Genomic DNA, 26,678 nt, shown 5'->3' on the forward strand with positions numbered 1-26,678 from the left:
GAAACACCCTTATCACCCATGGTAGCAGAGGCACAGAGTATGAGCAGCAGTGAAACACCCTGGTCACCCATGGTAGCACAGGTGCAGAGTGCGAGCAGCAGAGAAACACTCCGGCCACCCATGGTAGCAAATGCACAGAATGTGAGCAGCAGAGAAACACAATGGCCACCCATGGTAGCACAGGTGCAGAGTGCGAGCAGCAGAGAAACACCCTGACCACCCATGGCACCCGAGGGACAGAGTGCGAGCGGCAGAGAAACACCCTGGCCACCCATGGTAGCAGAGGTGCAGAGTGCGAGCAGCAGAGAAACACCCTGGCCACCCATGGTAGCAGAGGGACAGAGTGCGAGCGGCAGAGAAACACCCTGGCCACCCATTGTAGCAGAGGTGCAGAGTGCGAGCAGCAGAGAAACACCCTGGCCACCCATGGTACCTGAGGGACAGAGTGCGAGCGGCAGAGAAACACCCTGGCCACCCATGATAGCAGAGGTGTACATTGTGAGAAGCAGAGAAACACCCTTATCACCCATGGTAGCAGAGGCACAAAGTATGAGCAGCAGTGAAACACCCTGGTCACCCATGGTAGCACAGGTGCAGAGTGCGAGCAGCAGAGAAACACTCCGGCCACCCATGGTAGCAGAGGGGCAGAGTGTGAGCAGCAAAGAACACCCTGGCCGCCCATGGTGGCAGAGGGGCAGAGTGTGAGCGGCAGAGAAACACCCTGGCCGCCCATGGTGGCAGAGGAGCAGAGTGTGAGCAGCATAGAACACCCTGGCCGCCCATGGCAGCAGAGGCGCAGAGTGTGAGCAGCATAGAACACCCTGACCACCCATGGCAGCAGAGGCGCAGAGTGTGAGCAGCATAGAACACCCTGACCACCCATGGTAGCAGAGGGGCAGAGTGTGAGCAGAATCAGAACTAAAGTCTGTCATTGATACTAAAATTCAGACTGAGAGCAACAGAAGAAATGCTCAACCACTCACGGCACGAAATGCACAGAGTCTGAGCAGAAGCAGCAGCACCTCGCCTGCCCATGATACTACAAGCACAGTGTGTGAGCAACAGGAGAAGAAATCCCATCCACCCATGATGCTACAGACACGGAGCGTGAGCAGCAGGGAAACACCCTGGCCACCCAGGGTACTAGAGGCACTGAATATCATGGTACTACAGGCACAGAGTGTGAGCAGCAGAGAAACACCCTGGCCACCCATGGTACTAGAGGCACTGAATATCATGGTACTACAGGCACAGAGTGTGAGCAGCAGAGAAACACCCTGGCCACCCATGGTACTAGAGGCACTGAATATCATGGTACTACAGGCACAGAGTGTGAGCAGCAGAGAAACACCCTGGCCACCCATGGTACTAGAGGCACTGAATATCATGGTACTACAGGCACAGAGTGTGAGCAGCAGAGAAACACCCTGGCCACCCATGGAACTAGAGGCACTGAATGTATGCAGAAGCAGCAACACCTATCCTACCCACGGTACTACAGGCATAGAGTGTCAGCAGCAGAGAAACACCGCAGCAACTCATGATACTGGCATTGCAGAGTGTGAGTAGAAGCAAAACTCCAATATGTCCTAAATACTAAAATATACAGTAAAAGCAACAGCAGAAACGCCCAGTCACTCATATTACTAGAAGTGCAGGGTGTTAGCAGAAGCAGCAATACCAGGCCTACCCATGATTCTACAGTCAGGCACACTTTATGAGAAACAGGGCGAATACTCCAAATCATCATGGCACTGGGGGCCACAGTGTGAGCAAGCAAAAGCAGCTAAACCTAGACTTCCCATGATACTAGCATATGATACAGAAGCAGCAAAATACCCCTACTATAGGCACAGTATGAGGAATTCAACCATCCGCACAAGCAGTGTGCGCTCGCCTCGGCTTTTTTGATTTTTTTATAATGAAAATGAATTATGGGAGATCAGCCTCTGAAAATGTGTGAGGCCATTCCGCACACATTTTTTCTGCTCACTGCACAAAATGCATAGTCGCGTGTACTCCAGGAGGACACAGCCTACAGGCCCAATCCTCCCCTGTCATGTTCAGATGGAATGTGACAGCCACAGGTACGTCAGAGCATCTCAAGAAGGGGGAAGGCACATCTTGCTCCGCCCATGTGCAGACTAATTAAAATATCAAAGGCTCCATGGATCTGCTTTACTATTGTTAAGTTTGGCTGGTGGCAGTGCATACTAATGAGAGATAATTGAGGCAAGCCTGGAAGGGGCCTGGTTGCCCGACAGACAACAGGAAAGTGGAGCTAACACCCCTTTGGTATGCAATGGGTCCACTGGAAGCTAGTTCCCACCCCTCTGTATGAAAGGCAGTGAAATGCATGTCTGGGTCTGCTATTTACCGTAGGCAAACCTCTGCGGAGCGGACCCCTTTCAAAGGGGAGAAGTATGTTATTTGAGGGAGACAGGAAGTCTGCTCTCGTCACAAACTTCAAGGGAGACCTGCGTTTTAATCAAGAATCACAGAGGGCTCAGTTAACCAGAGAGGCCCTTTGATCTACAACAGTCAGGAAGATGGGTGGGACTTAGGTATATGTTGTCACCCCCTACCTTTCCTGTTGCAGAGAACTCTGGCCCTGACCTCGTGCATAACAGAAGATTGTTGGTGGGGACCCAGTATTGGTTCATTAAAGTGGGCTTAGCCTGCACCAATAACCAGGGCCTGTTTGGCTCTAAAAGAGGGCTGAACTACTCACTTAGCAGATCATCCGATGACTTTGAAAGGAGTAAGAAGGACTCCTTTGGACCCAGGCTGAAGGCACAGTCTACCTTACATCTTCCGCCAGTGAAGGAAGGCCAGGAGTTCCAATAGGGAAGCAAGATCCCTCCCTAAGCATCGCCCAGGGAACAGAGGGTGATACCGGACTCAGAGGACCCATCCAGCAGCTCCAGAACCGGTACCCAGCCAGCACACAGCGTGCCCTGCTAGGTGCTGCCAGCAAGCTTCCTAGGTGGGAAGTGCCAGAGAGTATCTGAACTAAGGACAAGGCCATTGCCTGGAAACACTCTTCTAAGCTTTGGGCCATCTGCCTTGAAAGGACTACACAAGCCTTGCGAAGAAGCTAGGAGTGCCACACAAGCATCAACCAGCGTCCATCTTTTAAGAACATTATTGAGACAGTGTAGTCCTCAAATCGCAACGGGCAGCTCTACTGACTGTTGTCATGCTGCAGTCACCAGTGCCATTCGAGAGGCCTCAAACAGCGTTCCCGATCTGCCAACCAGCACAGAGGGAACGATTCTTGACCCCGAGCCACCATGTAGGCCAGCCTGTAGCCGTCCATCCAGCCTTCCTTGCCGAACTGCCTGCCTCTGGGTACCAGCAGCTGTCTCCCATGTCGAATTCTGTCATAGGAGCTGACAAGCGCCATGGAACCGCATAGATGCTGTTGAGCATCAAGAACTTCTTGAGCACCAGGTACATTGTCGTTCTGCCCCCCTGGTCCTTCTCTGAAGGCCCCTAGAGACAGTTACGACCCTTTGCCCCTTTGGTGCTCAAACCAAAGAACCTTGAACAGTAAGACTGATTACTTTACCAACAACCCTCCTGTCAGTATCCAGGGTGCATCCCTTTGCTTTGTGAAACTGTCTGCCCTTGTGTTCCTTTACAGGGTGGGTTGTATTTTGTGGTGTGCTAGAAATGTCTGTTGTAATAATAATAAAGTAGATATTTTTAATGCAACCTTGACTGTTCAGTCCCTTTTATCATTGCGTAATAATTGTATTTTCGCTGTGTTGCAACTAACCAACGATCCACAACCTTGCGGAGATAAGCCTGCTGTCCTGTCCACGTTACCAAAATTGGACAAGAGGATTTATAATTGACTTGTGTCCCAACCAGTTCGAATCCCTTCTGGTGTATTAGAGGTGTGGGGCTGATTGATGGTTTAGAAACCGAAATTCATTCCTGGACCACTGGTGCCCCGGAAGTTGATTCGTCCCACTCAGGATGTAAGGAACAACAACATTCCAGGCTGCCCACGGCAGGCACATAGTTTAAGCAGCAGCAACACTTCAATGTGTAGTGCAGGTACGAATTTTAAGAAGCAGCAACACCCAGCGTGGTATGATGCATCAGGCACAGAGTGGAAAGAGCCGTAACACGCGAGGTTCCCCTGATACTACAGGCACAGAGTTTAAGCAGCGGCAGCGCCCAACCTGTGCACGATACTACAGGCACACAGCTTAAGAAACTGCAACACCATGCCCGTCCATAAAACTACACGCATAGCCTATGAGCTGAAGCAATGCCACCAGCATGCACGTGGGCATACATGCACAGGGTGTGAGCAGGGCGATGGTACCACAGACACAAACTGTGAGCAACAGCACAAGGTCATACATGCCAACATTATCCATCCCATTTGGGAGCCGCTTGTCCATTCATTGTTAGTAACTTTGCATTCTGGGACTTGTAGTCTTAGATTTATAATGGGGGAAATCCAGGACTACAAGTCCCAGAATGCACCATTAGAACCAAGACTGGCCTCTCATCTCCGGAATGGAATGGATAATGTTGAATGTATGCAAGCTGTTGACCTGCTGAGCAGGTGCTATACCACGACTTCCCATAATACGACAGCACACTGTCAGCACCGGCGCAGCCCGTCCAAGACCCTGGCACATAGTGTTAGATGCCCACCCGCCTCTTCCCAGCTCCTGGTACGAGCCGTGGCGGCCAAGGTAATCGCGCAGTCGAATGGGTGCAGGGGGGAGCAGGGGTGTTGCTAATTAATTGCACTGGGGCTGAGGCTCTGTCCGTTCCTGTGCACCGCCACGGGCATCGGCACCGCAAGCGGAGCCGCACCACGGGCACCCGGGGCACGCCCAGCCTGCCCAGGAGCTGACATGGGAGGGGGAGCGTGGAGGGAAGGGGGGGGGTTGTAGAGGCGGGCCAAGGAAAGGGGCGGGGCTCCGTCATGTCAGTTTTAGAACGAGAGCTTCAGAAAAAGGCAATCAGGAGCAGGTTGAGCCGCAGCGGTGAATGGAGACAACAGAGCCCGCAACGTTGGCTTTCTGCACGAGCAAGGTGCCATCTGGAATGTAAGGGGCATCACACGGATGCCAGGACCAGGGAGAGCACCTTGAGCCAAGAAGCAATAACCGAGGAGTCCAAACTGACACCAGGAGGTACCAGGGACCTCACTGTGATGCCAGGAGGCAAAATGCCCGGGGTAGCACAGTGGCACCAGACCCGGACAAATCAGTGAGGACACCTTGACCACACAACCAGTCCACCCCAGGAACGTCACAGTGGCAGCAGGGGCGTGTGATACCAGAACCCGGGAGCACAGAGACGGGTGGCAGCACCGCCAGTGGCGCGCCGCCGGGAGAGCACAGAGTGCCCCATGCCCGCGGCGGTGCCACCTCAGACACCCGCATTGCATTGACAGGTGGCTAGAGAGCGCCAAGCCCTGGACCCAACCTTGAACTCCCTGCCTGCTCACCTGCAGTGCTGCCCCCGCGGAGGCGGCCGTGGCTCCCCCTGGCACTAGCATCACTGTGGGCTGGGGCCCGGGGGGCTCTCTGCCCAGGGGCCCATGATGTGCCTGGAGAATAAGGGTTCGGGGAGCAGCCCGGACTGCAGTGGCTGCACTGGAGCCGGCGAGGACGAAGAGGTGCAGACCTTGTCGGGCAGGATGAAGAGCTCGGACCCCGACCTGGAGCCATCACTGCCCGCGCCGCACAAGCCTCGGAAGCTTGGTCGGGCCAGCGTAGCAGCAGCGGGCATCCTAAGTGTGGGCAATGTGCTCAACTATCTGGACCGGTACACCGTTGCAGGTAAGGACGACTCCATCACCCTGAGCGGCGGAGATCACCCCCCCTCACCTCTACACTCATGTAAAAAAACACAGACACCCACGCATCGGAACACTTTAACCATGTCCAGAACACACACAAACACACAGACGTGTAAGGATAGAAACCGAGAACCAAGTGTAACAGACATCCACCGACATGAACATAAACAAGCATATCTGAATAACCCACTCACGAGAACGGCAACCCAGTCATGGAAAAATGGCAACCCACTCATGGGATTGGCAGCCCATTAATAGAATTGGCAAACCACTCATGGGAATGGCAACCCACCCATAGGATTGGCAACCCACTCATGGGATTGTCAACCCACCCATGGGAATGGCAACCCATTCATAGAATTGGCAACCCACTCGAAGGAACTGGGACTTTGTTATGGGAATAGCAACTCACTCATGAGAATGGAAACCCACTCTTGGGAATGGCAACCCACTCGTAGGAACGTAGACTTCGTTATGGGAATAGCAACCCACTCATGTGAATGGCAACCCCCTCATGGGGATGGCAACCCACTCATAGGATTGGCAACCCACTCGTAGGAACTGGGACTTTGTTGTGGGCATGCCATCGCACTCGCGTGAATGGCAACCGTCTCAAGGGGATGACAATCAATTCCCAGAATTGGCAACACACTCATGGGAATAGCAACGCAACCCACTCGTAGGTACTGGGACTTTGTCAGGGAATATCACCCACTCATGAAAATGGAAACCCACTCATAGGAATGGTAAATCCAGGGCGACTCATGTGAACTCAGGCATGCGCATGGGAAGGCCAACCACTCATAAGAACAAAGACCTACTCTTGGAAACACCAATACACTCATTGGGAGACATGCAAACTCACTTAAACACACCCCCACACACAGGAACCCCAACCCATTCAGAGGAACACAGACACACTCGTTGGAGCACCAACACATTTTAAGAACATGCCCATGTATAGGGGGGCATAACCCCAGTCACGGTAGGATCATCCATGCCCAGGAGAGCGGCAACCCAATCATGGGACTGCCAATGCCTTCATTGGACCTCATAGCCATACCCGAATCTACTCACACCCATTGAAACGCCACTCAATGCACATGAAATAGACATCCATTCACTGGAACACCTCTCCATTGACAGTGGGAAACTCATTGGAGCAAGGACCATCGTGTGTGAACACATACCCTGATGGGAACATACTCCCAGCTCACCCACAGGAACACAAATGCATGTTATATTGGCCAATTTTTAGATCAATACCGAACATTAACTGCAGCACTTTGGTGGGCCTCGATGCCGAATGCTTCTCAATTGTCCTTGGTTGTGGCTATGTTTAAATATGTGAATGAGCTTCTCAAAGAGGTTCTATATGAGTGACTTTCTGGGATGAATATCCATGCAATGATGTTGTTTTTAACATGTATTAATTGATGCGTTTTTACAGTTTTATTGTTCGTGCAATCTCTTTTTAATTTTATAAAGTGTTAAATGTTATAATTGCGAATGATGCAAGGTTTGAGAAAGATTTGATTTCAAAACAACTACAATTTCTTTTTAAAAAAAAACTGATGGCAACGCCAATCCACTGATAGGAGCACAGACCCACTCATGGGAAGCCTATCCAACCATGGTAACAGAAAACAGTCATTACTGGAACACAACCACATCTATGGGTACACCAGTGTACCCCTAGGAACACACACATGCTGCTCGAAGACCAGCCCACTTGCCGTATCCCAGACATGCTTATGGTGCCACCACCCTGGCCATGGGCCGGACAGATCATTCACAGCCACTCACGGCAATTCCGTCTCACTCATGTGAACCCCACGTAGTTCATCGCAGCACCGACCCACTTAAAGGAACTCAAACACGCATCTTCATTGCAAAGCCACTCCATTCCTAAGAGCACACATACTCTCATCTGGTCCACCCTAAGGAGTACGCAAACCACTCATGGATGCACTAATCCTGTAGAGGAAACACCAGGCCACTCGCGCAAATCCCATGACTCCAACACATACTCATGGTGATAGCATTACACTTACAAGAATGCAAATACTCCCAGCACCTGGGTGCTCCGGCCCACTCACAGGAGCACCCAACCCACTCATGGAACCATGCATCCTGTAGAGGAAACACCAGACCACTCATGGAAATCCCATGATCCCAACACCAAAACACACTCATTGCAGTACATTGGCCCACTCACAGGAGCACCGAACCCAATCATGGAGCCATACATCCTGTAGAGGAAACCCCAGACCACTCATGGAAATCTCATGATCCCAACACCAAAACACACTAATTGCAGTACATTGGCCCACTCACATGAGCACCCATCCCACTCATGGAGCCATACATCCTGTAGAGGAAACCCCAGACCACTCATGGAAATCTCATGATCCCAACACCAAAACACACTAATTGCAGTACATTGGCCCACTCACAGGAGCACCGAACCCACTCATGGAGCCATACATTCTTTCTAAGCAACTGTTACTGCCTAGAGCCCCAAAGTGTGTGCACTCTCCACACAGAGCTCTCAAGTTTGCTAGGGCCGTGCGTGAGACGGCCTGTTTTTGCTTGGAATTCTGGGACTTGTAGTTTCCCCACTTTTCTAATCAGAAAGAAAAAATACAAGTCCCAGACTCCAAATGGGAGATAAAAATCATCAGGACTGGCTGACCTTCACGCGCATGGCCACAGAAACGTACGAGCTCTACATATACCTGCCATGTTGTCTGCATAATGTTATGTTATGCTAAAGATTCTTATGCCGTGCACTGTCACCGTCTGCATGGTCCATGGCTTAGTTTAGAATGCTGGCATGCTAACTGCACATGTGTGTCTGCTAGCTTTCAAGACCACACGGGTCTCCTCCCCAGGGAGTCTAAAGACGTATGAGGAATGCATCGCAATGCCAGCAGGGTTCCCTATGCTGTGCACCACCCTCCACAGGCCAATCGCAACAGCACAATCAGGGCTTTGAGGATCCTTGTTGGATGTCACGGTGCTGTGCCTCATAGTGTGTCACGTGTCATTATAGAGTACAGTACCGCGTAATGCTACACCGTGTTACGGCGTGACACGTTACGGTACAGTCTGGTTGGTTATTGTTCGTATGTTCCATACTGTAAGTTGCATTATTGCATTGGCACAATGCGTTAAGCCTGGCAAGGGCGTTACCGAAGATTAATGCCCCGTTCATATGGCATGGAAAGGTCTACAGGGCCACAGTGCTTCCTGGTTCAGCAGAAGAGGCACGGCGGCTGTTGTCTGATGGCCCGTGCTAGCAAGAGGCTTGGCAGAGTGGGCTGGTTTTAGGAGCTGGCAGAACTGCTCCGTGTCAGGGTGTATAGCCCGCTTTCCTCCACAGTGCCCTGTGTATGGACCCTGGTACCCAGAGAACGCCTTGCGGCGTTGTGTGCCAGGAGGCGGTGAGACGCACGCACCACATCTAACCTGCAACCCCACGGGTACACTTCGGCGCCTTGGCACGCTACGGAAAGCCGGCGCTTCATGAATTCTCCCTCCTTTCTCTCTCCAGCGCCCCCCCCCCCCACCGCCCCCCTCCTCTCCAGCCCCTGGGCGATTCTTCATCTGCTGACATTGCTGCAGAGGAAAGTGCCGTGGCCATGCGCTGGGCGCGTGTGTGCGCGCGTGTGCACGGCAGCGCACCGAGGGAAGCGCTGACAGCGGCGAAGCGTCATGCCCGGAGCAGGCTGCCGCGGCATGCACTGGCCGCTCCATGCACTAGCCGCCTGCAGGTGCCTTCAAGAGCCCGGGCAGGGATCGATGCGGGCATGCGCTCTCGGGGCGCCACGACTCCGCCCAGCTCTACCCTTTCCCAAACCCATCTTACCAAGTACAATGCAGCCGAAGGTGTGAAACAGAAACAACCCAGACCCAGGGAAAAGCCACACACAACCTGGCAACGTTAGGTCCTCACCACAGACACAAGCACGCACCCGCGCCCAGGTCATCGCGAGTGACACCCAAAACACCCACGTCTAAGCCATAACGACACCGAGTACATGTGCGTCATAATAACAGAATGTAGAGGTGCCGCTTCTGTACATTGTGTAACAGCGGCGCAAAAAAGGGCAAAGCTCGCTCAAAGATGTACAGCAATCACAGACCGGTTTTGCCCTGCTTGGGTCTCGTCCATCTGTTGTAGTTGACATGTTCTGAGCAAATTGAAGCTCCTGGAGTGATGATTGCCAACGACCTAAGTAGTACAGAGAGTTGCAAATAAAACTACTGCTGGGACTTCATAACAGCGAGGACTGAAAGGCACAGTGACACAGAGCAACTTTCCAAGGATCACACAAGCTGGAAAACTGTGGAAGTGGGGATTAGAATGTGGGTTCCCTGTTTATGGAGTCAGCACTTTAGTCAATGAATTAAAAACAAATTGGAAAAAGCCAACTGTTTTGGCTTTAGTGCATGGACTGAATACGCATTTGCGAGACATTGCCATAATGGTAGCACCCAGCCATAAGGTGGTAACAGCTGGAAAATGGTTGGAGTGCCCAGGCATGTGATGTCAGAAATGCCTGTCTAATATCTGTATGGAAGTAGAAACTCTTGGCTTTATCAGTGGTTGTTTTTAAAAAGACTTAAGTGCAACGAACAGCTGAGAGGACACCCTATTGCTTTTATCTCAAGTGGCTGAAAGCACACTGTGTTAACACATTTTTATTACAACAGAAGCTCATTTACCACTGCAAGCAACTAACACTCAGAAGACTGCCTAGAAATAACACTGGCAGGTCATATGCAGCATAACGTTTGATGTTACTACCTGGTTCAGCTAGCTCAAAGAGATCTCAGTAAGGTGTGTTTTGGTTGGGGAGGGTCAGATTGAGGGTGGGAGTAGCCTTAGGGATTAGTATGGCCAGGTGCGTTCAATGGGTGGGTAGGAAAACTAAACACCCACAAGCTGTGTGTCCCTCCTGACATGGCGTCGCCCTCCTGCCTATACTTCAATGGAACAGTTTCGGCCCATGGGCGGTGCTACATTGGTGTAATGTATTGCTGGTGCGGCTGCAGCTGACAGGATGACTAATGTGTGCTTTCACATCCGGAGGAGCAGCCAAGGCGCTGAACTGGGGGTCAGCCCTCTGACACTTGGCACTGCCTAATATCGGGTCTCTCTGGTTGCTCCCAACCCCCTCCTCTCAGCGTCTTGATGTTGTCCTGGGTGTGCCACGAGGAGCTATTTAAAGCGCTTAGTCATGTAAACATAGGGGGTGATCGCTCACATTCACTTAAACACGTTCAGGTGTCTCCTTTGGCTTTCCACTTAACTTCTTAATTTTTTAGATACACCCCTGAACCCTCACGTCCTAGTATCCTTACCAACACCCACCCTTCACAGACGCCCTCCTGTTATGCCTTCGCCCTGCCGCTCGGCACCGCTACACGACCCCCAGTAACTGTACATGTTAACTATTCCCCGCTGCCCTCCGCGGAACACCAGCATAGAACAAACCGACGGCGGAAGGGCTCTCATGTACATCTTGTTGCTGCCAGAAGCTGATGCCAGGGTGAATAAAGAATGCCGCATGGCTGGTTCATGAGCATGATGTAGCCGGTCAGATAGCTCAGTCAAATAAGCGCTTGCAGCTGAGATCTGTATGTCCTGATCAGGTCAAGGGTTCAACTCAGTCGTTCATCGTGTGATCATTTGTGCACCATTGTACTGAGCTGCGTTCAACCAATTCGTCACAGCGCCACGAAGCAGCAAACCTGTGACACAAAGCACCTTGTAAACTGCAACTTCTTAATGTTCACCCAGCCACTTTGGGGCGCAGACTGATGGTGCCAGGATAGTAGCCCACCGGCAGGCGCCCATAAAACGTGGAAATGGCTGGCACCGTAAGGGCCCATTTCAGCCGTAAGCTCAACACATGCACCGAGGCCGGCATCTTGCCTCCTGCGCGGCACTCCCTCAAGGCATAGGGTCCAAAAATCTCACTGCACTTCAGAAGGTTTGCCATACATACCCACACTTCAGAGTTCGGGCACTCACATACCTTTTCCCCCTGCTTTTAAAAACACGCCATTCCAGCCACAACGCGCTCTGCTGTCTCTCTCTTGTATGCCTCTATTTGCCGGCCAATCCAACCAGGACAAGAGAGTCAACCGGTGCAGTATACAAATAATATTAATAATAATAATAATAATAATAAAAGGTGATTGATGAAAAGTGATCAGGCATCTCCTCTTGCCCATTCCGGGCCGGTCGTTGCAGCAGGTGCGGTGCAGAAGGTTTGGAATACCGCACACCTAAGCTGCACGTTGGAGGGAGACCTATATTGTTGGGCCCAGACTTCTTAGTGCCAGCTCCTCCTGGGGAACTAAACACACATACACACATATGTGCTGGGGGGCGGGTCAAGAACCCCAGGCCCAACTGGTCTGCCTAGTTCCACGTTTCTATTAACGCAGTAGGCTGTGCACAGTCTCTAGCTCTGTTTTTGCTCTAAAACCCCCCTCCCCGTTTCCTGGGTGTGAATTTGGCTTTTCTTTTCAGCCCTGTTACACAGTTTGCCCTCCAACTCCTGCTAGAGTGGGGTGTCTGGCATCATGTACCAGCTTTTTTTGTAAAGACGGATCTCGCCACATTACTCGTGCCCGTAACATACCTCAGCAGGCTACTGCGCCTGCCGCAGCGATGTGTGTGTAACTCGAGGATCACAGGTTTGAATGTTGGTGCGGGTAATTTAGCCCTTTATCCTTCGACCGCAGGGTGATAACTCGAGGGCCATTAAGCAGTTTATTTGAATAACCCTCGTTGTCAGTAGGGCTGGGCTCAGAGGCCCACCCAGCAAATGGTGTGTAAATCGACTCTGGCATGCAGGATGGCCACAAGTAATATTTATGAGAACAAATACATATAATTAGTTTCAATGGAGATCTGCGACCAGTAAGTCTAAAAACCCGACTGGATTTCAACCTCCGGTTGGATAAAGCGCCCGGGCATTATCAGCCCATAACGGCCCTTATGGTCTCACGGTGCGTTTTGCGTGCCAAAGCTGCTTCTTGCGGCTCTGAGCTATCTGCAGATGAGTTGTCTAAGTGGCCGCGTTGTTGTGAGAAGGACCCCAGATTCGGGAGCCAGTCCTTCTATGAGTAAGGGCCCCGGTACTGGGCCCGTCTGGCCCACAGGAGGGAGGCCATCGCGCCGTGTGAGCTGATGAAACAGGCCTTTGTGCCCTCCCGGCGAGGCCTGACTTCATTTACATGCATAACCAAGTCATCGTTCCTAGAGGACGGAGGCACTCGTTCGCACGGCAGCTCAGTGAGGCTTGTCACCCCGGGGAAACGCGCGAGAGCGATCCCCAGCGCCCTTCCTAGCACTGTAAATAGACGTGTTGTTGTGTGCTTTCTTGGCAGTGGAGAAAGGGCTTCTCTGACTGTAAAACAATGCCCCGATTGGCAGGGTTCGCACTCAATGAGGACTGGCCTGTCGGCGGGGATCAGGATATTTCCAATAGGCCGGTATGGCTCAGGAGGAACCAATCACATGCCAGACCGTGCATGATATAGCATTCACTCTTCGTGAGTCTAGGAGTATCTCAGAAACAACAGCATGACAGGAATTCTCACGATTTCCCATAAACCAGTCTGCTGTATATAACCCAGGGCTTGAAGTGGACCGGGACTAGCCAGAACTGAGCCCCGGCAGTCTCCCAAACTTCTGTTGAGCCGGGGCCCTGCCATGCGTCCCTTCGCAATTTTTATTGTTTTACTTCCCGCTCCACTGCCAGCATTTGAACTCAAGCTCTGCCATTGAGAAGCGGTGTCACATCCACTGCACTATTTGGTAGAGGCTGCACTTTGGTTGTTTCTTTCTATAGACTCCTTGAAAGTCTGCTACAGCCTACAGGCTTTATGTGGCAAGCAGTCTATTGAGCAAAACAAAAGCAACCCAGCACCTACCAAGTAGCACAGTGCTGTGCCATTTCGTAGGCGCTGCATTTCTTTTGTTTCATTCAATAGACTGCTTGCCACATAAAGCCCGTAACAGGGCTGTATGTGGCAAGCTGTCTTTTCCATGAAACAAACAAAGCCCAGCACTTACCGAACAGCACAGTGCAATGTGACACTGGGTGATCACCGGCAGCGCTCGGGCTCTAATCCCCAGCACAGCAAAAAACATGTTCTCTTTTTTTTTTGTTGGGATGCTGAGTGGTGTGTAATGCGTGTTATTTGTCAAGCTGTCTGACAAATATCACGAACATGTGTTTTTAGGCAACTAAGCAAATAGCATGATATGCTTAGGACAGATTGTAAGATGTGTACATTGATATTATAATAACAGGCAATCTTGAACCATGTATTTTGGGGATTTTATTTTTAATTCAAGGGTATTTGGTAGGCCCCGTCCAGCACTGTTTAGAAATGCTGTGAAGTTTTAGAGATGCCCCCCCCCACCCCGTCCACGATTTCTCATCCCACTTAAGGTACTGATATAATCATTGCGCTTATTTCTATTAACAGCTGCTGCTAACATTTTCTTTTGCCATTTTCTATTGCTGTACGTAATTATTACCCATTTTAATGGCATGAAGGTCATTCAGCTCGGAAAGGATAAAAGGCCGAGTTGGTGTTGCCAGCGGTTGAATGTGTGATCTGCAGCAAGTGCTTAACTCACTGAGCTATCTGAGACATGAAACAACAACCAGTAGTCGCAGTGCTGTAGACTCAAAATCTTCAAGAAGTCACTTAGAGCCCCCTTGCATGAATGGTGATGCCATAAAAAGTAGCGGTAACAGAAGTACTGCCGCTTTTACCGCACCACCGTACTATGAGTTTGGAGGAGTTGTGTCCTGAAAAAGGGAGCATTTACTGCATGCGTAACTACCGTACACGATAAATGCTCTAAAATCCCCATGCAATCTTTGGGGCTCCAAAATGGGGATTAAACTCTCAAACCCCTACTCACCCCCTCTCCCCCACTTGTACCGTGGCGGATTTACTTCTAAAACTAGGGACAGTTAAGGTAAACAAATTTGGTGCTGTTCCTACCAGAAATACTGCCACACCCATAAAAGGGCCATTCATGGCGATTACAGCATTCTCCTGAGCAGGGGTTCATGCTTGGAACCCTAATTCTTGCTTACCTTTTTGGTGGAGAAATGTTTTTACCGAAGGCGCTCAGGGTGTTGCTAATAACTACTGCAAATCTGGCAGCACACTGTCTCACAAGAGCCCGGGATTAGCGTACGATCACCCTAGAACAGTGCTATTCAAACGTTTAATGCTGAGAGACCCCCTTGAGTAAAAGTATTGTTGCAGAGCCCCCTTGAGCAAAAATATTGCTGCTGTGCCCCTGCCCAATGGCTTATATTTTCTACTAGGACCAGGCAGGGGGAGCCAGCCAATTAGGTGGCTAGGAACGCAGGCTTGAACCGCCGGTGTAAGCCCTGTTCTAAGCCGCCTGGCAGCCGGTTCTCTTCACCGCTCCCTTTTTTATTTTTAATCCACCGACTCCCAAACTTACCTTTTTGGGGCTGCTAGCCGCACCTTCCTCTCTGTTCAGAACGTCCGCCATGGAAAGGGAAGAGGGGCTCAGCGCGTCCCGTTGTAGGAAGGAAAAAACAATTTTTTTAGCACCCCGGGTTGCCGCTTTGGTAATCCGGAGTGCTAATTACCTTAACACCGGATCGGGCCTGCCGGGTCGGGTCTTAACACCACATTAAAAGCAGTCACTGGTGCTATAACATGTGGCATTCCTGAAGGGTCTTCTTTTTCGCCTCTTCTTTTTCATCTGTATCTTCGTCCTGTGACTGATCTCATTGTGGAACATGATGACACTCAGTTACTTTTCCGACTTGACTCGCCGCTATCTGAGCTGCCATCTAAAGCGTCTGCTATTGGAGATTGGGTGGCCAGTATCTGGTTATTAATAAAGCGGGGACAACGCTGAGATTCTCGTGATTGGTTCCTCTGACCGCGATAGGGCCTGGGATACTGAGTAAGGGCCTTCCTCCTTGGGACCCTGCCCAGCCCGCAGTGCATCAGTGAAGAGTCTGGGTATTAAACTTTTGCCTTCAGGCCCTAGAGAAGCTCGCATTTCTTTGGTTTGCAATGCAGCTTGTCTCAAACTGAAGCTTCTAAAACAGACTCTTCCTTTTATACCCCCTGTGCTCCCTTTTACAGCTGTGACCTCTTCCCCTGTGCTCCCTTTTACAGCTGTGACCTCTTCCATCAGGGGATCTCTTGACTACTGTAATGGAATCTTTCTTGGCCAATTTGCCGTCCTGGTCCAACGCTTGCAGATTCTGCACGGTTCTGCAGCGCGCCCAGCTCTGGGTGCATCTAGGTTTGCACACCCCCACTGTGTGTTAGAGCAGCTTCACTGGCTTGCTGTGAAATACTGCGTCAACTTGTAAATTCTGTGTGTTGCGCGTCGCGCGATTCATCAACCTGGCACACACCTCCGAGACTTTTGCGCTCGTCTTCGCAAACTCTATTGAAAGAACCATAGAGTGCGGGAGGAGGAGACGCTCTTCTTCTGTCCTTGCCCCTACTATATGGAATTCCCCTTCCGTGCCAGCTTCGAGAAATTACCGGTCATTTCACCTTTCGCAAAGCTCTTAAAACGTTATTTCATCCTTTTGGAGCTCCTATAACTGTCTCCCCAGTTACCCCCTGTTAGCGCCTAGATGTGTCCAGGCCTCAGCTAGCACTTTATAAATACAAATACAACATAATTCAATACTGGACTCCCTTTTTAAAGAGCTTCGCGCCCCCCTGAACATCAGTTTGCCCCCCCCCACGTGGGCAAGGCCTACAGTCTCAAGATCGCTGCCCTAGAAGCGGGATTGGTGTTTGTTTCCATAGTTTTGATAATTCTTTCAGTGATTTAGCTGGGAAGATAGCTCAGCGAGTTAAATCCAGTTGCAGGTTTGAATCCCAGCAGCGCTGACTCTGCCCTTCTTACTTCTGAGCTAGCTATAAAAATGTGAGGTTTTTATTATAATGATCCTGGGAGCTCCAAGCAGGACACCCTGTTGCTGGTAAATGTCTTTATATCAGAAACATTTTATGAAGAATGCACTTATAACAAAACTTTTATAACAAAAAATATAGCGAATATTTTTTTTCTTTTTCGGGAGTCCTATCTAAACCCCAGTTTACAACCCCTAAGAACCCACCCCAACCGTTTCCCCACTAGATTGAACCCTTTACCCACCCCTAAGTGCATTCTTCATAAACTGTTTTGTTATAAAAGATTCAATATATGTTCATTCTTTATAACATTTTCGTTATAAAGACTGCAGACCCCTTTTTCACTTCCTGATCTGAATAGGGCAAGGAAAGAAACATTTGTTGTACAGATGGACATGGCAGTCTTAGCCGCGGCTATCGTAGGAGCAAGGAACTGATTACGTCAATGTGTTTTGGATTGGAACTACCTAAGAAAGAATTATAATACCTTAGAGAACCTTAAATTTGACAGCCCAACCATACACTGAATTCCTCAAATTCAACTCCCATGATATCATAACAATGAACGAGCTGAACGCAAAATGACTGAGAATATTCAAAGCCAAACCAGTTCTGGACAAAAGCGAATTAAAGAGAACCATGTCCGGTGCATCCTTCAATGCACCAATAAACTTTGTACTGTGCTTAAAGGACAGCAATAACACTCACACGATTACAAGTGATCACACTCATTAAAATACTTAATGCTAAACAGGTACACACTTCAAATAAAAAGGTAGTTAAAAACCAAAGACTGTTCTGTCAGGACTGGGACATCTGGGACTCTGCAACAAATTGAGACCAGAGGCAACCACTTGCAGCAAAGTCACACATGTAATGTTCTTACACCTTCATTTACATCTGTGCTGCATTTTCTATTGCTGGAAGACAGAAAAGGGCCAGAACGTGAAGTTAACATCCCTACCTTTGCTTTCCTCCGCTGTCTGCAAAGTACAATTTGTTTTACACCTGATCTTTCAGGAAATCACAGTGCAAGAAAGATGCAAAAGGAAGGAACAGTGGCACACCACCAAGATGGATGTGTATTCATAAACACGTGCCACGCACCTCTCTCCACACCAGTAGATTTCTAAAAGTGACACTTTTTAGCCAAAACCTAAAAAACGACTAGTACATCTTCACCCACCAACTCCCATCTGCATCGTGTGCAAAGGTTGCAAACCACGATTTAAGAAATGAAGCATACCGCGGAAGAAGGACAATGCCTGGTAGCAGGACGGAGAAAAAATAACTCTCCTCCACTTGCTCTCCATACTTAACTCAACCTACTCTGCTACTTGGACGAGAGAATAGCTCTATGGCATTGCACAATGGAAGCAAGACCAGGCTGAGCAAACAAAGTTTCGAATTCCGGACCAGCGCTTGAAAAAATAAATAAATAAAAGTGCGTTATAAATAACCTGCCCTTCCACAATGAAACTAGCGCCTAGATAGCTATGGGTTATGTGTGCTGAAAATAAATGCAAAAAATAAAAAAAAGACCCTACCTCATCCCCAATCAGAAGCAAGAGAGAAGTGCTTGGGCAGATTGGCACTATTTACAAAGGTGGTGATTTCACATTCATTGGTAATTGCATGCCGGGACATATGCCTGTTCTGCGGATTCTGCAGCAACATGGGCAGAAGGAATGGTCCCGAAACAGACAAAAGCTGCCATGGTACCGACTGACAAAGGGTAAAGCTGATGTCCTGGATGAGCAAAATGATGGATTCGAACTCTTCCTGGAGGGCTACCCTGGGGATAGCAAGTATTGGCACAAGCATTTCAGTCCATCACGTTTGGGTCCCTCCGTGAGACTCCCTGGGTTGTAGGGCTTTTGCCAGACATGGCGACTCAATCTGAACCTCGCCGAAGAGACCCAACAAAGTCAAAGCATGTTTGGGGTTGCCTATGTTCGTGTACTTTGGGAATGTGGCCTACACGTTCTGGCTCGACCAACCCCTGTGATTCGCACATGGTTTACCTGCTTCTGTCAAGGTACAGGCAATCTAAAACAAGCATTGGCAAAGCCAAATATTTTGGCTTTTGAAGAGGCATTAGCCAGGCGCTGCTATGACGCTACTGCTTGGTCATGAGATGGCAACAACAGGAACATGGTGTCCATTACCTGGGCATATGATAGGCAAAGATGCTGCCTTTACCTGTGTTTTTAACAGCACTTCTGTGCATGAAACAGATACAAATCAAGTGGCAGAGGGTGAACTTAGTTAAGACGTTTTTTTATGACAACAGTAGTGCATTTACAGTTGCAATTAACCCATTAACTCTCAGCAGCCTGCTTAGAAATAACACTGATAGGCCAATGTTTGATGTTACTGCTTGACAGAGCTAGCTCAGAGAGATACCAAGAGGATGTGTTTTGGGCAGGAATGCGAACATAGTGGGTGGGATAGTCCATAGGGATCAGCATGGCCATGGGAGATAATGGGTGAGTCAGTAACCAAACAGCACCCACAAGCTGTGTGTCCCCCCTCATGTGTCATCTCCCTCCTCTCTGTAAATGTCATAAAGTGCCATTCTTGGTATGATTCCGACCTTGCCACCTTTGAGCGCAAATGTATGGTGGCAGAGACGAAGTAGAGGGCATCAGGCTCATCTTCCAAAAAACGGGCCTGCCACCTGCTCCAGAGGCAATATAGACTCTCTGTCCTGTTCAAGAAGAGAGCCTACATCCAATTCCGTGTCTCTGCCGCCTCTAATAACTTGGCCGAACTCTTCAAAATCTGCAAGGAGTTAGCCAATCCTGTTGCAGGCTCCACCTCTCCTGTTCCTTCCCAGGCCTTTTGCAGGGCGCTGGCTTCTCACTTCACCACTAAAACTCAGGACATCCTGTCCACTCTCTGCTCTTTGTCTCCCTCTACCAGTCCCAGCCCCTCTCCAGCCGTCTCTACTCCTCCTTTCTCCTCCTTCCCCGTGTTCACTGCCGACGATGTTTCTAGACAAGTCTGATCTATGAAAGTCTTGTCATGGCAGGTGCTCCCCTGCCCCTCCAGAACCACCAAGGACCGCATTGACACCCTTGCTCCAGCCTTAGCCAATTTCTGCAATCACTCTTTTGCCACTGGAACCTTCCGTCCCCCCTAAAGCACTCCCTTGTGCACCACCTACTCAAGAAATCCTCTGCAGATCCCTCCTCTCCAGCAAACTACCGCCCGATCTCTATCACTCCTTTCCTGGGCAAACTCCTGGAAAAGCTGGCCATCTCCAATCTCACTCTCCATACTGAAACTGTTGGTTGTCTCCATTACAACCAGTCTGGCTCTAGAGCAGCCAGAAGCTCTCCTGAAAACCTGTTAAGACCTGCTCTCTAATCTCGACTCTGACCTTCCTTGTGTCCTCATTCTTCTTAATCTATCCTCTGCTTTTGATACAGTCAACCACGCCATCCTGATCAATCGTCTCTGTGACAACCTGGACATCACGGGTCAGGCCCTAGCATGGTTGACCTCCTTTCTATCCGATCGACCCTCTCAGGTCCAAGTTGGGTCCTTTCTCTCTCCCTCCTTTATCTCTACATGTTGTGTTCCCCAGGGTTCTAACCTCTCACCCTGACTCTTCGACCATTACTTGGCAATTGTGGACCACTGCATCTCTACCTTCGGTTCTAACTTTCAGTGTTATGCGAATGACACTCCTTCAGGCTCCGCTCAGCCTCCTCTACTCTCTTGCTCATTCCCAACTGTCTATCCACGATTCAGGAATGGTGTGCCTCCAACGATCTGTGCCTTAATGCCAGTAAGACTGAGATCCTTCTCATTGGGACCCCTGCTACTACTTTCCCTCTTGCTCTGTGGCCGCCCACCCTGGGTCCTCAACCCTCACCCTCCTGAGAGGCAAAGAACCTTGGTGTCATCTTCGAATCCACCCTCTCCTTCTCTCCTCACATATCTGACATCTCTAAGAAGTCCCACTACCAGAGGCACCTGCTCAAATGTATTCTTCCTTTTTCTCACTTTCCCCCAGAAGCTCACTGTCTCCAGAGCCCTGGACCTCTCTAATTGGGACTATTGCAACAACCTCTTTCTAAATCTGCCTGCCTCTACTCTTTGCCCTTTGCAACTAATCAGAACAGGACTGCAAGACTTGTCATTGGCCTGAAGCCCAGGGATCTTATCTCTACAGACCTGAAATCTCTTCATTGGCTCCTGGTGGATGCAAGGATCAAGTTCAAGACCCTTTGCATCGTCCACAAGGCTTTATGGGGCCTGGGACCACACTACATCCAACTATCTCCTCCTAAGCATCTTCCTTCTTGAGCCCTCGCTCATCCACCTCCAAATTTTTCAGGGTTAGATGCTTCTCCAAGGAGAGCGTGGGGGGTAGATCTCTGTCCTTGAATGAGGCCTCCCTCTGGAATAGCCTCCCTGCCTCTCTCAAACTTGAGCAGGACCACCTAAGGTTCCGGAAGCAACTCAAGACCTTGCTTTTCGCTTCTGCTTTCTCTCTGTCCCCTGCTGATGCTCCGGTCTTCTGCGATTACTGGCTACCTGTCCACCCACTGAACCTCATGGGCACCAGGCTCCAGCACGACCAGTAGCCCTTGCACTGCCTCTGGGCCTCCCACCCACTTGAGACTGTATCTGCAACCCTACATTCCCCTGCCTCCTTGCACTTACTTGAGCCACCTCCCCGACAGCACTTAATGCATCTTGCTATTGCACTCTCCCCTCCCTACTCCCCCATGGCACCTCTCCTCTTAGCCCCCCTCACACTTGCACGATCTGAATGATACAAGGCCTAATAAGATGGTTTGTTTTGTCCTCCCTCTGTCTACCCTTTCTTGTCGCACCTGGAAACACTTGTGTACAGGCGCGTTATAAATGACTTATCAAATCATATCAAGGTTTCAGAGCTCCTCAACTAGCAACCACATCACACCATCATTTTGAGTTCTGGCTGTTAAGTGATGCTTAAGCCCCAGCCAGAAGTCAAAATGATGTCATTGGAGAACAGCTAGAAGGGAGATGGCATGTGCGGAGGGAGACCAAGCTTGTGGGTGTTGTTTAGTGATGCACCCTCCCATGGTTATTTCTATCCACTTCCCACTCATGCCCCCTAAAACACATCCTCCTAGGATTTTAGGTAGCTTTATTAAGCAGTAACATCAAGTGCCTGTCTTAATAATTTCAAATCTGTTTTCTAATTGCATCTACAACCACTGGCTGGTATAATAAAAACCACTTAACCAAGTGTGCCTTCAGCCCCTTGATTTATGAGCAGTGTGTATGTCTTTGCACTTAAGTCCTGTTAAGAGCCAGCATTACCAAGGACAACAGAGTTGGCTTGTGTATGGGTATACAGTAGGCCTTTGCCAGGCTGCTTTCATGTGTCCTGGAGCTCACGCCATTTTACAGCTGTCGCCATTTTATGTGCAGGTAGTATCATCGTGGCAGTGCCTGGCAAATGCCATGCTATGCCCAAATAAAAGCCAAAGCGGTGGATTACTGAACATATGTGTCTTTGCGCAGGCATTCAACAGGTCCCAGGTCTTTAGATCGTCCCGCCAAGTGCCATTGTTCACTGTGCCTTGGAAAGGCCCGCAATGGGTACCTGGTGCCTAATTCACAGAACGTTTTCCGATGGGGTTTTTCCATAATAAAACGTGTCTGTGAGTTAGGCCCCTAGCCTTTCTAGTTATTTTTCATATTTTAGTGATTCTTTTGGGTACTAAAATGAGGCACATGTGTGCGTTTTTGAGAAATGGTGTCGTCCAATAGCCCGCTACACGCAGCCCAGTTAGCAGGCATGTCAGGAAATCCAGCACCGCCTGCAAGCCCCGGGAGCCATGCCCAGCTGGGCCAGCCAGGGTTTACCTTTCCGGAGAATCCCAGGCCGGAAGGGACGGGCCCTGATAATGTCCTGTTGCCAGGGAAACGGGAAGAAGGCGCTTTGCTTGTTTACCATGGCAACGGCAAAACAGATCGCAGCTACACGAAACTCGTTATCAACCCATCACTGGCAGTGGCAGAACTCACAGACAGGGGCGAGTGTGTTTCCGCGGATCTGGATAGGTGAGTTCAGAACTGACGTGAGCTCATGGTGTGACCCCCGCAGGGCGGAGCACCCCAGAGCACGAGCGATGGCAATCACTGCCAGAACATACTGCCTACACGTGTGCACATTAGCAACAGAAGTCTGCATGGTTATGAGTTATCAGCCGCTCCCATAGGAATTCTACAAACTGTTAAAAGTACAGGGGTTCACTCCTGTTAAGCACATTAAAACATAATAAAGCAAGTTTGAAAAAGGTACAAGGATTAACAAAATAAAAGCACAGTAGTAAATTGCACGCTGGCAAAATATGAAATGGAAATGTCCAGTCGTAGGCTAATGAACGTGACTGTAACACAGGATGGCTGCCGATAATTTACACTACACAGGATGCCTGCTCCTCAGATGGCACATCATGACGGCCCACAATGTACACTGTACAGGATGCCTGCTCCTTAGATGGGACATCATGACTGCCCACAATTTACACTGTACAGGATGCCTGGTCCTCAGATGGCACAACATGACTGCCCATCAATTACACTTTACAGGATGCCTGCTCCTCAGATGGCACATCATGACGCCCCACAATTTACACTGTACAGGATGCCTGCTCCTCAGATGGCACATCATGACTGCCCATAATTTACACTGTACAGGATGCCTGCTCCTCAGATGGCACATCATGGCTGCCCATAATTTACACTGTACAGGATACCTGCTCATCAGATGGCAGAGCATGCCTGCCCATCCTTTACACTGTACAAGAGGCCTGCTCATTGGATGGCACAGCATGCCCGCTCGTCATTTAGACTTCACAGGATGCCTGCTCACCAGATGGCACAACTTAATGTGCCAGAGAATGTCTGCCCATGACTTGTATCGTTGAAAATGCCTCTTCTTTAGGGACTGTGCAACAGCCTGGCTACCCATCAGTTACTCAGTAGAGAATGGCCACCCACCAGGTACAGTGCCACAGAATGTGTGTCCATCAGCTACTGTGCTATACAATGGCTCCCATTAGTTATTTTACACAGAATGACCGCCCAACAGTTACTCAAGACAGAATGCCGAGAAGGACACTGCGCGTGCCTGTGCTCAGAATAAAAAATGCGCGCTCCGCGTATTTATGGAATTCACTGCGCAAAGTAACTGTATTCTCAAGTCACGGCCGGGACACCCCCGACACGCCCACACACAAAGCATAAACAGCCAGAACAGCTACCTTTTGCGTGTTCCCCCTGTGCGAATACACGCACCCTTTAAACAGTTTGCGGGGCCACCCGCAAGCAGGCCTGCATCTCAGGGACCCTGCACAGCATCCTCCATAACTGTTGCTGGCACCCTGACAACATGCGTATAAAAAATCCGAGCTCTGTCTAAACTCAGAAAATCTGCATGCAAACACCCATAAACCGTTCCTGAACCCTGATACACTGCTTACGCGCACCCCTAATAAGAGCTGAACCCCGGTTGCGTACACGTACCCCTAATTCCGACATGCAAACCAACCTCTGCGCTGCGAATCCTATGCGCAAGTGTACTTACGACGGCCTTCGGGTGGTATGAAGGGCTTGTGTGGTCAATTCCCTGCTGAGACGTTTCACCCTCGATTTCATGAATACGTCTCGTGCCATGCAATTGTGGGCGTGCGAGGGACTGCCTGCAGGCGTTCCCTCATAATGCCCACTTTTCCGCATGCTCTGCCCCATTTTCCGTGTTCCGCCCCTACTCCGCCCTCTGCGCAGGCCTCGCCCACACTCTGTGTGGTGTCTCACGCAAGGCACTCGACGGCTCGCATTGACATGCCGAGCCTGCACAAACTCCACGCAAGTCCTGGAAAAGTTCTGCGCATTCGATTCCATGAATCGACTAACCTGGTTTTGCAGTCAGTTTTGCGCGCAAGTACCCTATTTTCTGCACAAATAATTCCATGAACCGGGTCGTAAGTCTGTAATAACCAGTGCTACACACACTTTAAACATGTGTTGATTCAGTCACAGCCTGTATGGATCATTCCAGTTGGAAAATGGCCAGCATCACATCCTGCCTGAGCGCCGTGATGAACCCGATGGCTACTTTTGCCCTGGACAATGGCAATGTGGCGTGGTTCGCAGCACAGCTGTAGGGTGTCATAGAAGCAGGAGCACACTGATTGGTTTGTGGCTGTAGGATGCCTCCTGCTTGTCCATGGAATAGGAAAAGCAAAATGCAAATGGGCCGGGTTATTAACATGGTCCATGTCAACACCACATGCAAAGGATGTGGTTGTGCATATAAATCGCTTGAGGAAAACATTGCATTTGCCTTGGAAATGGCCACTCTGTATCCTGGATCAGCAAGGTTGAACTCTCCATATGTAAATGTCCACATTTTTTCATGCATCACCCATCACTGGGCACTGGCATGTTCGCAGGGTGACTGGGCCAGTGGGAATAAGGTGATTCACTGAGGATCACAGCATTTCAGTCATGCAGCAATGCGTTGGACGGGGCGCCGACTCAAACCCTAATTCATGAAACTGTGCTAAGGGTATTTTTGCAGTGCAAGATCAGTACAGAGTCATTTTGTACTGCAAAAATGACTATGCACTAACTTTGCACGGACTTTGCACAGCAAAAATACACTTTGCACAGTTCCATGAAGCAGGGTTTGTGTCGGCAGTGCAAAGTCACTTTGAACCGTGCAAAAAATGATTCCATAAATCGGGCAGTACATGGCTTGGTTCAGGAAGGGGGGCGGTGACTTCACCCCTGGCCACGATTCTGGTCTCCACTTGCTGTCTCGAGGCCTGGGGTTAAGGCAAGCTGTTAGGGGATTACAGCAGATTTGTGAAGCTAAACCTTACAGTTCACAGCTAGCATCACTAGGCCAAGGTACACAAACGCCTGCGTGTGCTGCCAGACTGCGAAGGAGGAGGCCGGAAGATTCGGGAGCCCTGCATGTAAACTGCGACAGGGTAACAATGGCTCTGTGTAAACTAAGTCGACGCGTCCATCGGGGCTAGGGGTCTTATCAGATCAGGTGAGGCTGCTGCGGGGTTGCAAACAATGCCTTCAGTCTCTGCTGCTGCGCCTCGAGGCTGAAGAGATGTCAGGGCTCAGTGGACAATAAGCACCGCTTAAGTGGCTGTCCACAGGTCATAGGCCTACTCCAGCCCACATGAGTATGTTTTGTTTTGGCTAGCAACCTTGAAGCCGAAACCATTTCATTGGAGAACAGCAAGGGAGAAACGGCACATGAGGAAAGGCACAAAGCGTTTAGGTGTTGTTTGGTTATGTATTCACCCATTGACTGCCCATGGCCAGGCTAATCCCTGTGGCCATTCCCACCCACTTCCTGCCTTCTCTCCCGAAACACCTCTTCCTGCGATCTCTTTGTGCAAGCATTATCAAGCATTACCATTAAACTTTATGCTGGAAATACCTGGCAGGGGTATTTCAAAGTAGTTTTCTGAGGGTTGATTGGAGCTGTAAACGTGCTGTTCGTGTAATAAAAATGTCTTGACCAGGTCCGCCTTCAACCACTCGATGTATAGGCACTATGCTTGTCCTTCACGGAATTCCTATTAAAATCAAGCACTGGGAAGTTGAACAGTTTTGGCTTGTGTATACGTATTAGGCATTTATCAGGCAATGCTAATATATGCCCAGGTATTTGCAACAATTTGCAGCCGCAACCATCGATGGGCAGTGACTGCCACTACGGCAGTGCATGGCAAATGCATTTCCCGTGCCTACACAAAAGACAAAACAGTTGGCATTGCCAATGCTTGTTATTTCTTCTGATGTGTGCATTGCATGCTTAGTTAAAAGCTCT

At 49.8% G+C, this 26,678-nt stretch overlaps 1 protein-coding gene across 2 annotated transcripts in view; it reads left to right on the plus strand.

Annotated features, from left to right (window-relative positions):
- Positions 1–4,962: 4,962 nt before the first annotated feature.
- Positions 4,963–26,678, plus strand: part of SPNS2 (SPNS lysolipid transporter 2, sphingosine-1-phosphate) — a 467,335-nt gene continuing 445,619 nt past the window's right edge. For both annotated transcript variants that reach the window (XM_069614731.1, XM_069614732.1), the window contains exon 1: positions 4,963–5,816. In XM_069614731.1, coding sequence (XP_069470832.1) covers positions 5,576–5,816 — 241 coding nt within the window. In that variant the 5' untranslated portion in view covers positions 4,963–5,575. The remainder of the gene's footprint in view (positions 5,817–26,678) is intronic.

Source organism: Ambystoma mexicanum, chromosome 9 (assembly GCF_040938575.1).
Source record: "Ambystoma mexicanum isolate Mex_15411 chromosome 9, UKY_AmexF1_1, whole genome shotgun sequence".
NCBI classification, from domain to species: Eukaryota; Metazoa; Chordata; class Amphibia; order Caudata; family Ambystomatidae; genus Ambystoma; species Ambystoma mexicanum.